Here is a 17,455-nt window from a genome sequence, read left to right on the forward strand (position 1 = left end):
AAATAACAACACCACGGCTATTACTACGATTTCATTTTTGAGAAATTTCATTAATTAGACCTAAAAATTAATAAAATATCAAGATTATACCTCTTACTTTAAAAATATATAAAAATTGACTTTTGTCCCTGTTTCGGACAAAAATAATCTTCTAATTATCGTGACGATGCCCTATGATGTTATATAGTCAGAAGAATATTTTTGTCCGAAATAAAAAAAAAAAATCAATTTTTAAATATTTTGAAATAAGAGGTCTAATCTTAATATTTTGTTAACTTTCCGCTCCAATGAAATTTCTCTTATTTTTTTTGGCAACAGCCAGCGTCTGAAACTCGGAGCTCTCTGAGGGATAACATGCATATCACTAAGGACACTACAATAAATAAAATAAATAAATAAAAAATGTCCTTAGTATTATAAGACACAATTTATTGTTATTTTCTACTTCTTCAACTGTGGAATCAATAAAAAAAAAATACCAATTCCCTGAAACTCGAGTCGCATACTTGTGGACTTATTAAACATCATACTAATATTTGCTTGTACAAATCCAATTACAAGACGAACATAAAATGAAACGAACCAGACTTTAACACAACCATGCATTTAGTATGTACAATAATAAATCCAAAAACCCCTTCCCGAGTTTTATTTTTTTTTATTCGCTTTCAAAATCCTCATCATCCCCGAACGAGAACACCGACGCATCAGCAGCCATTGCCTTGAAATCGCTCTCTGAGCTGGCGGCCACTCCGGGGGCAGTGGTTTTGGGCTCGCTGGACGCGTTGACCTTTGCGGGCCCCGCAGAGTTTCCTATAGAAACTTGCTCGGTGGCTTTTGTCAAGCTTGCAACTTGATCAGGCTTCGACTTTGTATCAGCTGAGCTGGATGTAGTGGTGGTCGTCTTGGTGTCGCTTCCACCACCTTCGGATCGCCGGATCTTTGAAGAAGAACCCGATTCCTCTGCCTCGTTATCCGAAAACACGTCGTCCTTATCTTGATTCTCTGAGTCTTTAGCTTGCTTTGGAGCCGCGGCAGTGGCGGAGATTTCTTTGCTCGGGGACGGTGCAGATTGTGAGCTTTCTTCGTCTGCTTTCTTGCTGTTGGATTCTGTTCGAGGCGCGGCCTCTATATTGCCGTTATAGTCTACTAGAACAATCTCAACCTGAAATCCCGGGGAAGGTAATTTTCTCTGTGGTAGAATAGAATGGGGAGCCATAAGTTAGACTGAAACCAAATTACGAAAAATGAAGCGAAGGGATGTAACAATAATATACTCTTTACCTTATCAAACCCATCGAGCTCGGCAGTGGTTAAAATTTTTCTGTTTTCTGTCATCGTTGTATTTAGCCAACTGAGAAAATGCACGAAGTAAATTAAAAAAATAAAAAAAAAAGCAGTGGAAACAGGAGTTTTGGTGGAGATGGTGTTTGTTTTATCTACCAATAGAAATCTCCTTGACGGTCGTGAAAATGAATTTTGAAGTCCCCATTCAACTCAGTTAAACCGGGCTCCCCGGGCAGAGCAAAAACCATTACCCCTTTCTTTGGAGCACTAAACCAATAATCTTCCGGCTGAAATCATATTAAAAATAACAAAAGATCATAATAACAAAGTAGCAATGGAATATCAAAAGAGACATGTCGAATCCTCAACTGATTAGCTTGCGAGAAATAAGAAGACATACCGAGAGATCTTTTGTTCGTGGATGTTTTTTTGTGGAGAAAAGGACCCCTGAAAATTCAACAAACCATTTAAATAAACATCAATTTCTTCGTTTGCCCTCAAAGAACTTCTTGGGTCGAGTTGAGAAATTTCATGAAGCAAGCCCGAAGCATATTTTTTTTTATTTTTTTTATATTTTTTTTTTATAACCATGGTGTCCGGGTTAGACCCGACTGATATCCACGAGGCCCTGGCATTCTCGACCGGGAAACTACCCCAGTGGCCCCAATTGTTGCGTCCAGGGGGAATCGAACCGGGGACATACAAGGCCCCAAGAATCGCCCTTACTCCTAGACCAACTCCTTGGGGTTAGCCCGAAGCTTGCTTTATTGGCTTTGGAAATAGAATTTCTCGTATGATCAACAAATATAGAGCATTACTTAAAAAATAAGGAGACCAAATCTATCACACAACAGCAATAGAAAGAGCAGAAGATTGGATAGAGTACGGATTTTAGAACATACCATTATGATCAGAAATTGTAATCGAGGGCCTGATCCAATAAGGACATCTATGAAGCCTGAAGCCCCTAAGCATGCACCTGAATAAAAAATATATTTAATATGTCCCCAAAGCAGGCCAAAATAAAATAATCTGACTTAGCAGAAACAGCAAATTATACCTGCGAGCAGGTGGAATTTCTCCATTGAAGTATGTTAAGCTGCGTTCAAAGTATTTGACATACCTCTGAAAGACCCCCCAAAAACAAATTACACTATTTCAGTTAAGTATCAGGAAAGGAAGTCACTGCATACAAGGAAAACTTTAATTCCTCAAAATTATTCATATAGAACCAATACTAACAATCTGACTTGGAAGAACAAGTCCTTTTCCATCAAAACATCTTTTCTGGTTGTAGTAATCCATGGATTCCTCAGCGGTTGGAAAGAACTGCATAGATGTTTATAGAAAGATGGTTGTCATCAGTTCTGCCAAAACATTTTGTGGCACAAAATAATTTCTATATAGTTTTTACTTTTTACCTTCAAATACAGCAGAAGACTAGAAATCATCAGCCCTGTTCTTGCCATTCCTGCTTTACAATGCACTACGACGACATTCTCAATATCTTCTTTCAACCATGAGTATGCACTTTGACAAAATGATATTATCAGCTGAATTGGCGGGCTATTATGATCGTCAAATGGGAAACTTGCTAGCTGAAGACAGAATTCAGTTTTAAGTAACAATCAACGCAGAACTTTACAAAGCAATCGATATGCGAGAAATAACTTTTTTTAAAAGAGTCTACCATCAGTGAAATTTTCGGCATCTTACGGTACTAAATCTCTGACGAATTGAAATGCTTGAACTTCAAGAATATCATGTTGCACTAAGCTCTAACTTTCATAAAGGTTCAGTCATTAACGTGACTAAATAAAGGCGCTTACGATTGAATGCTACAATGGGAAACTTCTCAATCTTGAACTGCTGCTATTTTTTCCGTAATGCTAAAGGTCTATTTTCAATAGCATATTGCAGTAACTAATGTATAATATGTATCAGATTCATCATTATGACTTTCTCATGGACATTCCAAACAGAATCAGCCTTTTAAATTATCATCCCTCAAGTCACTTCAATAGCTACTGGAGGTCAACAATAAAGCTGGACTTAAGTTGAGAGATCCTAACTTAAAAGCCTATCATCAGCCAACTCACCTTTCCTTCAAACAATGATGCATCGTACAGCCTCTCCGAGCAAAGATTGTACACTTTATACTTCCCCTGTACGTGTCAAAAGCAAGTTAAGGATGCAGCAATTTACGGAACAAATTCTTTACAGATTTGGCACAAAAAATGTTATTTTAGTTAACCATGTTGACACAAATCATAAACAATGGAATTTTGTGATTGAACCAGCTAATTCACTAAGCAAGTACAAGAGAAGTTTGACAGTTCAGTATTTCCTTGGACATTCGGACACAGAGATGACATGTGCCAAAACATCGGCAACATATCATCTTAAGCAAGGCTGAGGTATGGGGGCTCATAGACCATAAATAAATAAATTATGATGGGAAAAAAGAAAAGGCTGACTATGATTGAAAGATAAACATGAAATATATCACCAGTAATCATCACAAGAAACCTTTGGACAAAAAAGACTGGTTAGTAAGATATAAAAAGCGCACCCCATTTCACAGGCATCTTGAAAGTCGTATGTTTTCCATTAATATGACATCAACAAAAAGGAACTATTACCTTGTGATGAGTTTCAAAAAATTTAATGACTTCTTCCATTTCACAGGCATCTTGAAAGTCATATGTTTTCCATTAATATGATATCAACAAAAAGGAACTATTACCTTGTGATGAGTTTCAAAAAATTTAATGACTTCTTCCATGTGGTTTCTGTAAAACCCCTGCACAGCACATTTCAATTTTATATATTACAAAGGGGTAAAAAACTACACTTACAAAAGGAGAAGAAAGATCTTTTCATGCTAACCTCAACATATCCAAAAAACCCAGAGCTCATATCCCCAGCAGGGAAGCCCATAGCAATAATGTTCTCAGTGATGTATGACATATCCAAATCAAATCCTCCTTCCTAAACAGACAAAATCACAAATGCACAAACGAGGAAACTTCAGTTGGTTGGAACCCAACTCATGAAAAATAAAATTAATGCAGCACGAGACCAATGACAGTGTTGGTACACTGTTTTCAAAAGTCGCATACAAGATATTACTTGTAGATACATGTTGGTATTTTTTTTACAATTGTGCAACTACTGAGGTTCTACTATATAATAAAATGGAAAAGGAGACAGACTTGACATCGCCATCATTGATTTTTATTTAGAAATTTTTATACAAATTTTTATACAAAATAATAGCGCTTTGATAAGTAATCCACGATCACGCAACACTAATTGGAAATACATATAGCTAGATAGTCATAGACTTTTTTCTATACGTGAATCAATGTATTCAAGATACAACCAGTAAAGTGGCTAATAGCAAGAAAAAAAATGTAAGTAAAACTGCACCCATACCTGATACCGTCTTTTGTTCTGAGAAACAGCATGGCGAGCCTTAACCTGTACAGCCTTCACTGCACTCTTCGAAGAGTCAACTATTCCCTTTGTAATGGTTCCAAATAAACCAGGTTGTGCATCTGCTGATGACCCATCTGAAACCTCGGTTGGAGAAGGAGCTTTCGGAGACAAACGGAGTCCTAACCCACTTGTGAAACGGGAAAAGGTTGATTTCCCTGAATTTTCAGTCGCTGATCCTTCTTGTGTCCCTCCGACCCCCAATGGCTGAGGAATTTTCAAACTCTTGGCCCATGATGAGAGCTTAGATGGGGCTGCCTGCGAAGTTTCATTTGCGACAGAATTTGAAGCAGCCCCAGAAGGAGGTTGGGCCTCGGCTGCTTTCACTGGAGGTGAAGTTGATGTATCAGAAGAATCCTTATCCATTACACAGCCCCAGAGGTCGTGACGTAAATTGGTGAAATATTGTTCACAAACTTAACATGAATCTGTTGATTCGAGATCTGTGCTTCCAAACAAAATAACTGCAATAATTAGCGTACCGAGGATTAAGTACCCAAATTCCTGTTAACTCGATATAAAATCAGGTCAAAATATACATTTCAATTTTCATGACTTCATTGCCAAGGCGGTTAAAAGATAGAAGTTTAAAGGGTCAAACAACTAGTAATTGTCACAAATTGAATAACTACGTCCTAAAACGTAACATGCAGCTGATTTCTTTTTTTAACGAGACTGAGTGAAACGAATACAACTCAACTACTTAACAGGAATCAAGGGTCTTGGCACAAAGCTAGTCTCTCTCGTCACAATTACCCAGCCTATACATGGGGAATTATTGATTTGATTGCAGCAGCGTGGATCGGCTATAAAATTGAAATTCACGAAGACATGCAATCTATACTTCATCACATGGCTCACAACTTGGAAATGAAGTTTTGTAGGGTAAAATTAGTTCCTGGGACACTGATATGCAATGCTCAGTTGTAAATCCTCGTTCCATTACATACCAGAACATGTATTGGTAAATTCATGACACTAACTTATAGGTACCCATTCGCAACTATGTATACAAAACTTAAAATAAAAATTTACGATTTCAACCTCTCCAATCATATTTTGGTCTCCGGTGGCAATATATACACACATCACACGATTCATATATAAACAAAGCATCACTGCATTATTCAGTAATACCTTGAAACTGGAATTATCCTTAAAAAAATCATAGCCTTTCGCATCATTAGAATTTCATAAACACACAAACGAATTGAAAAAAAAAAAAAAAAAATCATCGACAGTTCTTGAAAGCTTACGCGAAAATTCAGATCTACAACGAAATCGAAGCTTACCTTGATCCAATTCACAGCCGTTGCGAGAGAAAGAGACGATTTCCCGGTGTGAATTAACACTTGTTAGGGTTTCAGACAGACAGAGAATCGAGAGAGAGAGAGAGAGAGAGAGAGAGAGAGCCCTGAGAGGGGGTGTTAGCCGGCAATTAAAAAAATTTCCAGGTGTTGTTGCGATGGTCGTCGTCACGTGATCGGATCAGTCAACAGAATGGACGATCCAGATTTCATCCAAGATTTTAACCATAGTAATGTCCTTATCTGAATAAAAAAAAAGATATTAACTGTAGTAACGTTGACGGTCGGAGGTTCGGATGAGTAGATATCTTTTTTATGGCCCACAAAATAAGATACTCAACTACGTCGTTTCAAAGAAGTCATTTCTAAAAATAAATTTCAAGACTATCTTATTTTGTCTCTCTTTTTTATGGGGTTTTTAATTAGTTGGGGTTCAAATTCTAAAATGGGAGAACCGAATATTGGTTGGTTTATGATCGCTTCTTATATTGGGTATGTGAATCCTGTATGAATGTTATTTCGTAGACGAATTATTTTTATGAAAACAATGAACACGTACTAAAATTGATAAGTTTTCTTGTTCCAATGAGCTTCAGATTATTTATACTTGCACATTGCACACGTCCTTTAAAGCATTTGAAAGTATTTTACACAATTCAGGTATTGATTTTTTTTTTATATATACTTTATTTTTTTCACAATCCAAATCGATTGACAAATGGTGGAGTACTTTGACCTATGTTAATATTTACTAAATATATACATATCCTAATATTGTAAGTAACGCATCTGATGCAAATTGGATAAGATTTAGTAGCAATCATATGATTTGTTGCTTCTGTATATAGGGGTAATGTGAACTACCATACGACATTAAAGACCCTCAAGAGCTCCCGATAGATATTATTAGATAGTTCCATCGTATGACAACAACTAACAATCTAACAATAGTAAACGCAAAAGCCATTGACATCAAAGTTGGTTGAAAATTGAAATAACTCGGATTCTATTTCGTAATATGAAGTTGTACTTTTCCGATTATTTTCTTTCTCACATCACATATGTTTTCAAGGAAGTGTTGAACCGCTTTAAGTGAAGTAAACTCAACTATATGGCAAACTTTTAAGTTGGAACCTAAATAGAGAGTTACCATTCAAATTATTTAATCTATTGCTTTTCTTTGTTGATCAACCATACCTTCACCTCTAAAATCCATTTTTCCAGCAGAGACCTGTAGTTTCACATTTAAAAGTGTGGTTTCTAGATGCCTCGTCATCTTCCACGTGGCATGAGAATAGTTGGAGTTTGTTAGATCTTATCTGAGCTGAGCGAGCTGGAGCGAGCTGAGCGATCTGGAACGAGCTGGAGCGAGCTGCGGAGTTGATCTAAAGTTTGTTAGGCGGTTATGATGTATCTAGGCTTGTTTGTAACCAGAGCAGTGTGTATATAAACACTAGCCTAGATAGTTGTGTGAGTACTAATTCATTGTTCTGTACTGAGAGAAATCGAGAGAAAGGTTGAGCGATCAAGTGAGGGTGAGAGATCACAGAAGATTTCGAGTGTACTCAGCGAGATCGCAAGATTCTTCAAGCTAGCGTGAAGACGAAGGTTCTTCTGAGGGTTTGAGTGTGTTCATCTGTAATCGAGTTTCTTGTACATTGTTTGAAGATAGTGGATCGACAAAAAATGGACTCTCTCGAGCTCCGACTGGATTAGGATTCGATTTGAATCCGAACCAGGATAAATTCGTGTGCCTTTGTCTCTTTTCTTTCTGATTTCTGTTCTTGGCGCTCTCAGAGGAAGATTACTTCCTGCGCAAGTTATTTTGTAGATCTGGTTTGATCTTCGTCTGTGTTTTGGTTTTTCGCTGATTTATGTTTTTTTCCGCGAGCATAACTTAACAAATTGGTATCAGAGCCTTTTTCTTTCTTGAGTCCAGCAGGATCAAACTCTCTCTGTTACGTCGCTTTGAAGTTTCCAGATCTGCGATTCCCTGATCAAGAATCCACGATGGCAAACTACAAATCCGATATAGAGAAGTTCGATGGCAAGAACGACTTCGATCTATGGAGAATCAAGATGAAAGCTCACCTTGGAAACCTAGGGCTTGATGAAGCTCTCAAGGGCGAGTCTAAAATGGCGGAGAACTTATCGACAGAAATGAAAGAAGAAATCTTGAAGAAAGCAAAGAACGCAATCATACTAAGCCTCAGCGATCAAATCCTGAGGAAAGTGATGAAAGAAACCACGACATCGGGAATGTGGCTCAAGCTCGAGTCACTGTACATGACCAAGTCATTACCTACAAGAGTCTACTTGAAGCAGAAGTTCTACAGCTTCAAGATGAACGATCAGAAGAGCATTGATGAAAACATTGACGAATTCACAAAGCTTGTCTCCGATCTAGAGAGTCTTGATGTAGAAATTGACGATGAAGATCAGGCTATCTTTCTTCTCAACTCTCTTCCTAAATCCTATGAACAACTGTCTGATACTTTGAAATATGGCAGAGAATCTCTAACGCTTGATGAAGTGATTTCTGCAGTCTATTCCAAAGAACAGGATCTGAAGGCTCAGTCAAAGGGGATTAGGTCTGAAGGCCTCAATGTAAGAGGAAGACCAGAAAATAAGGAGAAAGGGAAGAAGAACAAGGCCATATCAAAATCAAAGTCTAAAGACTCAAAAGAGGCTGGCACATGTTGGAACTGCAACAAAGAAGGACATTGGAGAAGGAACTGCCCAGAGAAAAAGAGTCAAGACCAAAAATCTGGTGACTCTGCAAATCTCTCCAGTGGCCTCAATGAAGTTGAGGTTCTAACTGTGTCAAGTGAAGACCAAAAGGATCAGTGGATCTTGGATTCAGGGTGTACCTTCCACATGACTCCAAGACTGGATTGGTTATTCAACTACAAGCCTCATGAACATGGGAAAGTTCTGATGGGAAACAACCAAGCGTGTGATGTCCTTGGATCAGGATCAATCAAGATCAGACTCAAAGATGGATCACACAAGATCATAACAGAAGTGAGGTACATTCCTGCTCTTAAAAGAAATTTACTCTCACTTGGTGTTTTTGATGCCTCAGGTTATTCCTACAAAGCACAAGGTGGTATCATAAGGATCTCCAAAGGAATCCTGGTAGTTCTCAGATGAGTCCTCGAAAATGGACTCTATGTTCTTGAGGGTGAGACTATTTCAGGAGAAGCAAGCACAGTCCAGGAAGGGACAAGTGAAGCTGTCATGTGGCATAGAAGACTAGGCCACATGAGTCAAAAGGGACTCCAAGAACTCTGCAGGCAAGAACTGATCAAGATCAAGGATTTGAAGAATCTTGATTTCTGTGAGAACTATGTGCTTAGCAAAGCCCACAGACTGAAGTTTTCAAAGGCTATACACAACACAAAGGCTATTCTAGACTATGTGCATTCAGATCTTTGGAGATCTCCTCAGGTAGTTGTATCCTTATCAAGGTGTCAATATTTTATATCATTTGTTGATGATTACTCTAGAAAAACCTGGGTTTATTTCCTGAAAACAAAAGATGAGTCTTTTGGCAAGTTTGTGTCCTGGAAAACTTTAGTTGAGAATCAGACAGGTAGAAAGGTGAAGAGACTCAGAACTGACAATGGACTGGAGTTCTGCAACACTGAATTTGATAAATTATGTGAAGAGCATGGCATTTCAAGAAAGCACACATGTGCCTATACCCCACAGCAGAATGGAGTGGCAGAAAGGTTCAATAGAACCATCATGGAGAAAGTGAGGTGTATGCTAGCAGATTCTGGATTGAGCCAAAAGTTCTGGGCTGAAGCTGCATCAACAGCTTGTTATCTGATCAACAGATCACCAAACTCAAGCCTAGATTTCAAAGTTCCTGAACAGGTATGGTCAAAACATAAGACTATTTACAGTCATTTGAAACCTTTTGGTTGTATAGCTTATGTTCGTGCTAGTCAGGGAAAGTTGAACCCTAGGGCAAAGAAAGGTATCTTCTTAGGATACCCTGAGGGTGTTAAAGGGTATAGGATCTGGTTGATAGAAGATAAACGTGTTGTCATAAGCAGAGATATTGTTTTCAATGAGCATATGTTCTATAAGAATGACTGTTTGAATCAGACAAGTCAAGGACTTGATCAGACATGTAGAAATACAGATAACCAACAGGTTGAACTTCAGAACATCCCAAGTGATCCAGATCAAGGTGGAGCACCAGATCCAGATCAAGGTGGAGCATCTGATCAAAATCAGGGTGAAGCTGAAGAGAGATGTGATTCAAATGAGCAGAGAAGTCATGAACAAGATGAAGATTTTGAAGACAATGCTGCTGAGGATCTGAGTGACTACCTTCTTGCCAGAGACAGGACCAGAAGAGTGACCACTCAACCTGCAAGATATGCACAGGCAGACTTCATAGCCTTTGCGTTGAACACCTCAGAGCTGATAGAAGATGAGCCAAAACATTACAAGGAGGCTCAGAAAAGTGAACACTGGAAGTCATGGCATCAAGCCATGTGTGAAGAGATTGAATCCCTCAAGAAAAACAACACATAGATTCTGGTGAAGCGTCCTGAAAGTAAGCGTGTAGTAGGCTGCAAATGGGTGTTCAAACACAAACAAGGATCCCTGATATTGAGAAGCCTAGATTTAAAGCAAGATTGGTGGCCAAGGGTTATTCTCAGATAGAATGAGTTGACTACCATGAAGTGTTCTCTCCAGTGGTCAAGCATACCTCTATAAGAGTAATCCTAAGTGCTGCTGCCATGTTTGACCTTGAGCTGGAGCAGCTTGATGTCAAAACAGCTTTCTTACATGGGAACCTTGAAGAAGAGATCTACATGCAGCAACCAGAAGGTTTTGAAGAAGATGCAACATGAAAAGTTTGTCTTCTAAAAAAATCACTGTATGGCTTGAAGCAATCGCCTAGGCAGTGGTACCTGAGGTTTGATGAGTTTATGCTCAAACAAGGATTCAACAGGAGCAGTTATGACAGCTGTGTCTACCTGACCAGACTGAAAAATGGCTCTTTTATGTATCTACTGATATATGTAGATGACATGTTAGTGGCTTGTAAGGACAAGACAGAGATTCAAAAGATGAAGGCTCAGCTAAAGAGAGAATTTGAAATGAAGGACTTAGGTCCTGCATCAAGAATTCTTGGAATGGACATATCAAGAGATAGAGTGAATAAGACCTTAACTCTATCTCAAGAAGGTTATCTCAGGAAGGTTGTTGAACTCTTTGGCCAACAAGAGTCCAAAACTTCTAGAGTCCCAATTGGAGCTCATTTCAAGCTTAAGTCTGTTCTAAAGCATGAAGAGGATACTGAGATGAAGTTCATGAAGAATCTTCCATACTCAAGCTGTGTGGGCAGTTGCATGTATGCTATGATCTGTACCAGACCGGATATAGCATATGGAGTGAGCCTCATAAGCAGGTTTATGAGCAAGCCATCAAGAGCTCATTGGCAAGCTGCAAAGTGCTTGATTAAGTACTTAAAGGGACGTCTGAAACTCAAACTTGTTTACAAAGCTAATAAAGAACAAAATTTCTCTGTGATGAGTTTTTGTGATGCTGATTATGCAGGTGATCTGGATAAGAGAAGGTCACTTACTGGATACGTGTTCACCATTGGAGGAAACACAGTCAGCTGGAAGACAAACCTTCAGCATGTTGTTGCTCTATCCACCACTGAAGCAGAATACATAGCTCTCACTGAAGCTATAAAAGAGGCTCTATGGCTCAAGGGGTTCACCAGAGAACTAGGCTTGTCAGATGTTGATGTGGCAGTGTATTGTGACTCACAAAGTGCAATACATCTACCAAAGAACAGCGTCTTTCATGAAAGGACAAAGCACATTGATGTGAGGCTCCATTTCATAAAAGATGTTATCAGTGACAAGCTAGTTGAAGTGAAGAAGATAGCTACAGAAGTGAATCAAGCAGACGTGTTCACCAAGGTAGTGCCAGCAAACAAGTTTGAGGAAGCCTTAAACTTGTTGAGGCTGATCAAGAACTGAAGATCAGCAAATGGAGCTCGAGAGTAAAGAAATGTGTTGATCCACTAATGAATGAAGTTCAGGATGAGAAGGAACAAGCTACATGAAGATGTCTCAGCAAGGTGGAGATTTGTGGTTTCTAGATGCCTCGTCATCTTCCACGTGGCATGAGAATAGTTGGAGTTTGTTAGATCTTATCTGAGCTGAGCGAGCTGGAGCGAGCTGAGCGATTTGGAGCGAGCTGGAGAGAGCTGCGGAGTTGATCTAAAGTTTGTTAGGCGGTAATGATGTATCTAGGCTTGTTTGTAACCAGAGCAGTGTGTATATAAACACTAGCCTGGATAGTTGTGTGAGTACTAATTCATTGTTCTGTACTGAGAGAAATCGAGAGAAAGGTTGAGCGATCAAGTGAGGGTGAGAGATCACAGAAGATTTCGAGAGTACTCAGCGAGATCGCAAGATTCTTCAAGCTAGCGTGAAGACGAAGGTTCTTCTGAGGGTTTGAGTGTGTTCATCTGTAATCGAGTTTCTTGTACATTGTTTGAAGATAGTGGATCGACAAAAAAGGGACTCTCTCGAGCTCCGACTGGATTAGGATTCGATTTGAATCCGAACCAGTATAAATTCGTGTGCCTTTGTCTCTTTTCTTTCTGATTTCTGTTCTTGGCGCTCTCAGAGGAAGATTACTTCCTGCGCAAGTTATTTCGTAGATCTGGTTTGATCTTCGTCTGTGTTTGGTTTTTCGCTGATTTGTGTTTTTTTCCGCGAGCATAACTTAACAAAAAGAAAAATTCGAAAGCAATACATGTAACTTTTGAGATTATTCCATGGGAGTTTTTGTATGTACAATTTCATGGAGATTGAATTTAAAATGGGAAATAGTACTTGATAAGGTTTCTTATTAGGTTATTTATTTACAGCAAAGCAACAGATTCATGTGAAATATAGAAGACAACGCAAACCGCGTTCTCGCCCTCACAGCAAATATCAAGCCACTGCGACCGGTGTGGAGCGCTGGGGAAAATGAGGCCCTCTCGCTGGAGCTCGTGTCAATGCCTTCACTCCAAACGGATTGTACTTGCTCTGTTGAAAAAAAAAAAAAAACACACACACACACAGATCAACAACAAACTCTTGGGGAAAAAAATCACATTCTTATCAAGGAAAACCAGTTTTGAAATACCACGTACAAGCTTTTATTGTAATTCTCTCTACAGTTTTAACTATAATTCTGTCTACTATATGCATAATTTTGCTAGTATATAAAAAAAAAAAAAAAATACTATGAAATAGTCTTGCATATATCTAAGTTGTGGAAACTTATGTTCCAAAATCTGTAGATATATATATAGGGCCCATAGGTACGGAGCCTCTTAAGACTCACCAGAGACTTAATAAGCCTCCTCAATACTTTATTTATTTATTTTTTTTTCTAACCTAAATTTAATTTGTTTCTCTTACTGTTTATCCTGAAAATTAATGACAAAAATTTTACACAAAGTTTTGAGTTTTGCAAATAATTTGATTCGGTTTTAGGACAAAAGGCATATTATTTTTGTCCATGATTCTAAAAGACAAAAACTGAAATTACCGTGCGGCAAGTCCCGGCGGCGAGATCGCAGACGGGGTAGTCGTGCGGGCAGCAGGTGTTGTCGTCGTCGCAGCAGGTGGCAGACTCGAGGGGGCAGCAGCCCCAGGCGAAGCAGTAGTTGGCGTATTTGTAGACGCAGCAGCAAGTGGTGCTCGGCGGGCACGAGTAGTAGTCGTCGCACTGGGTCGGCGGCTGGGCCGGGGGAGAGGGCGGGCTTAGCCCCGGGTTGGGAGGGTTCGCCCCCGTCTTCACCGGGTAAGACGGCTCCATCGCGATCCCGCATTTCCCCGTCGTGGACCCCACCGTGTTTCGCTCCATCCTGATGTACCCGCCCTCGCCCCACCTGGGCCCCCATGAGTTCCTCACCACCCAATAGTCTTGTCCGTTTTCACTGCCGTAGCCGACCGCCACCACGCCGTGGTCTAGCTCCGTTCCACATTCTCCGCTGAACACTCCCTGAAATTTGAAAATAAAACAAAAATGTAGGTAAAAAAACACTAGTTAACGAATTTCTCAAAGGTTCTAAAAAAATGTGACTTTTAAAGTCTAAGAATATAGTAGATAAAAAAGAAAAAAACTCAGACAATAAATTAAAGGGTCCAATGGGTTATTTAGCCATATGAAAAGTTAAAATTTTTAAATAGTCAACGTTTCGTTAATTTTTTGTAAATAGTCACGTAAATCTATTTACACATAGTAAATTTCTAGTAAATATGTGTAAATAATGTTGGTTACGTCATACTTTTGGTTATTTGCGAGACATTTATGACTATTTACGAAAAATTTACAAAACGTTGGATAAAATGCAAATGCTCATGTTTTTGTGATTTATATCGCTAAATATTTGTAAATTAAATATGTTCATGCTAGTCATAATTACTGCTGGGAATTCCACGTTGAAAAGACATGGAAACTGATAAGAGTTTTTATAAAAGTTACAGTGCTTCAGCTGGTACTTTCAGAATTACAACTGATACAGTGCTTCACTGCTTAGAAAAACTTGACAGCGTGTTTTGAATCCTTGACATGATTTTTTATTCGGAGAAATGACACGATTTGTTTTATATCTGATCATTTAGTTGTATAATAAAAACTTTATAGGATTTCTTATGCAGTTACTATAGCTGTGAATTTAGACTTGTTACCGATTGGTAAAGTTGGAATGCCCTGCCACCAGCTTCTATGGCAACACTAACAGGCTGATTTGCAACGGCCTTCTTCAACGACTCCTCGTCATTCACCGGCACGTCTTCGTACGAATCAATGGTCACAACCCGAGCGTTTTTCTGCACAAAAAATCAGATTCCATGTTCAAATTAAATTGCTGAAAGAAATATCTAACAATGTAACCAAAAAAAAAAAGTGAATGCGTGTTTTAAGACCCTGTATTGATCGCATTGACCGTCGTTGGCGGTGTAAGGGTAATCCTCTGAAGAGTCAACGCCACCATTGTCGATGATGAATTGGAAGGCGTAGTCCATAAGGCCGCCATTGCATCCCTGGTTGTATGACGTGTCGCAATCGACGAGCTCTTGCTCGGAAAGAGTGATCAGATCTCCTGTTACGATTTTATTAATTCCTTCTACAGCACCAATGGTTGAGAATGCCCAGCAACTCCCTTCAATTTTTAAACCAGCCCATCACGTTAGTTTAGGTGCAATAATTGATACATATTATAAAATAAAATAAAAAGGGTGTAAAGACATTGCTTTAAAGCTTATGAACTTATTTTCAATCAGTGTCAAGAGTCGGAAAGAACTACACTCTAAAATTAGAAATTATGTAATTTTACTCATTTCGGTTTAGTTTTTTTTTTTAATTATTAAATATAGAATTTCGAGATGTAAAAGTAAAACATAACAGCTTAAAACATTCTATAATTAAAAGTCAACAATAATCAAACACATTCTATAATTAAAAGTTTATTGTTGTCCTCTAACTTAAAACATTTTATAATAATGATAAATTAATATTTATCAATTGAAGTAAAATGAAAACATTATTTTATTTATAAATTGATAAAATTATTTCATACACGACCCTTTTTTTATACAGATGTTAGTATTTTTTTTAAGTTAAGGCCAACTTGAATATAAAAAATAAAAATATAAAAAAAGTCAACAAACTAAATTTATACAAACTAGAATCAAAAGCCAAACTGTAAACTCGTAAGAATATTCTTATTCAAGTCAAGTTACGATGAATATAATTACGATTATTATATAAGAATAGTAATAATAATAAAGTATAAAAAAAGTGAATTTACGATAATACGATGTATAATCGAATTGAACAAATTGAACGATTTTCCCGATCAAAAACAACCTTAAACAGTCATTTTAAGAAATAAATAAAGAACTCACCGCACTGGCCTTGATCTTTGACCGGCGATACAGCTCCTTTTTCCCGCCAATCGACGGAAACCGGCAAATCCTCACCGGCTCTGAAAGCGTACCGGTCGCTTACCTTCGGCGAGGACAATCTTTTCCTCCGATCGCCGATCTTGACTCCCAAGTACGTCGCTCTGAACTCGTCGTTGGTGAGATCGGCGAATCGGTTCAGGCCGACTCGGTAGGACCGGTTCACGCGGTTATGCTCGTCGACGAACATTAGGTTGTCCTTGAAGACCTCGAATCGCCTATCTTTCTCTCCTAGGGCATTGTAGGCCTTGCCGTGAGTGACGAGCCACGACTCGTACATGGCTCGGACCTCTTTCTCGGTCCTCCGAGTCCCGACGCCGTGGTCGGCATCGTAGGAGATTATCGACATGTCCGGCGAAGCGAGAGTGAGGTGTAGGAGGAACAGAAAGCCGAGGAGAGCCACCGAGGCTCGAAGAAGATTCGTCGCCATTATTGAAAGAGACGAAATTGGGGATTTTCTCTTTTGTTTTTATGATGTGATTGATGTATTCAATGCGGTGATATTCGTGTGCGTATTTATAGTGATTTTGAGTTGAGAGAGAAAGAGATATTAGGTTCCCTTTGGCTTTCGGTTGGAGCAAGCGTGGATTATGATTGGCTAATTTGGAATGTTCTCGGTTTTGTTTTGTTGTGTGCGCGTCTATCGCTTTATTGGTGTGCTATACACTCTTACAAATTATAATTCGCCACGTAATAACCTTAGAAAAATATGACGTAAGTACACTCTTGGTTAAAACTTAAAACATATTTTATTAATCGAATATGATTTTTATTTATGCCTAACAATCACGAATAAAATAAAAGAGGGATTTCAAGATATTTGATTCGATTTTACCTTCAATTGTGGATCGCAGAAAGTCGTCGTAGAAAATGAATATAAATTATACGATAAATAATGATGAAATAAACGGGAATAATAATAATTATTAATTCCAATCTCAATTACAATTACAAGAGGTCGAGCTCGACGGTTCAAGAATGAATGTATACTACTACGAGATGCGACATCTTCGGAAACATGTGCAAGCTATTTTGTCTTTCATTGCCTCCCGTTATGCCATATCGCATTACTCAGTTGAAATAGTTCTATAGAAGTCGTCAAATCTCTGGGGTTACAAGGCAAGATCGCATCTCCACACTGACTTCGGCTTCGTGACGATTCCCGATGAAGATGGTATGTGTTCGTAATGAGATATAGGTCAAGCCCAAATGATTCCTTAGACGTTTACGACGACAAACAATAAACTACAAATATTTTTTTTGTCGTATGGCTGTTTCACAAGTCGTTTATGCTTAATAGACTTCATAAGTTATTGGGTTTGACGACCCAATATCATTTTATGAAGGAGGGTCGGA

General features: G+C 38.6%; 2 protein-coding genes across 3 annotated transcripts; both read right to left on the minus strand.

The window, feature by feature from the left end:
- Positions 1-425: 425 nt before the first annotated feature.
- Positions 426-6,216, minus strand: PEN2 (PTEN 2). Of its 2 annotated transcripts, none has more exons than XM_089623101.1 (13): positions 6,078-6,214; positions 4,726-5,249; positions 4,177-4,278; positions 4,034-4,090; positions 3,387-3,452; positions 2,709-2,885; positions 2,530-2,616; positions 2,348-2,412; positions 2,190-2,266; positions 1,688-1,734; positions 1,444-1,574; positions 1,285-1,354; positions 426-1,192 (listed from the first exon to the last, which is right to left on the minus strand). In XM_089623101.1, the coding sequence occupies exons 2-13, from the start codon at positions 5,149-5,151 to the stop codon at positions 659-661; spliced, it is 1,839 nt and encodes a 612-aa protein (XP_089479227.1). In that variant the 5' UTR covers positions 5,152-5,249; positions 6,078-6,214; the 3' UTR covers positions 426-658. The 2 variants fall into 2 exon arrangements, with proteins under 2 accessions (XP_089479227.1, XP_089479228.1); XM_089623102.1 differs by having other exon boundaries at positions 427-1,192; positions 4,726-5,228; positions 6,078-6,216.
- Positions 6,217-12,922: 6,706 nt separating this feature from the next.
- On the minus strand, positions 12,923-16,584 carry LOC149389213 (cysteine proteinase mucunain-like). Its single transcript, XM_089623199.1, has 5 exons — positions 16,043-16,584; positions 15,062-15,297; positions 14,825-14,965; positions 13,680-14,135; positions 12,923-13,171 (listed from the first exon to the last, which is right to left on the minus strand). The coding sequence occupies exons 1-5, from the start codon at positions 16,527-16,529 to the stop codon at positions 13,076-13,078; spliced, it is 1,416 nt and encodes a 471-aa protein (XP_089479325.1). The 5' UTR covers positions 16,530-16,584; the 3' UTR covers positions 12,923-13,075.
- Between the last annotated feature and the right edge of the window lie 871 nt (positions 16,585-17,455).

The sequence above is a fragment of the Urtica dioica genome, chromosome 8 (assembly GCF_054948205.1).
Source record: "Urtica dioica subsp. dioica isolate 48M chromosome 8, U.dioica_male_clone48M_v1_H2, whole genome shotgun sequence".
NCBI classification, from domain to species: Eukaryota; Viridiplantae; Streptophyta; class Magnoliopsida; order Rosales; family Urticaceae; genus Urtica; species Urtica dioica.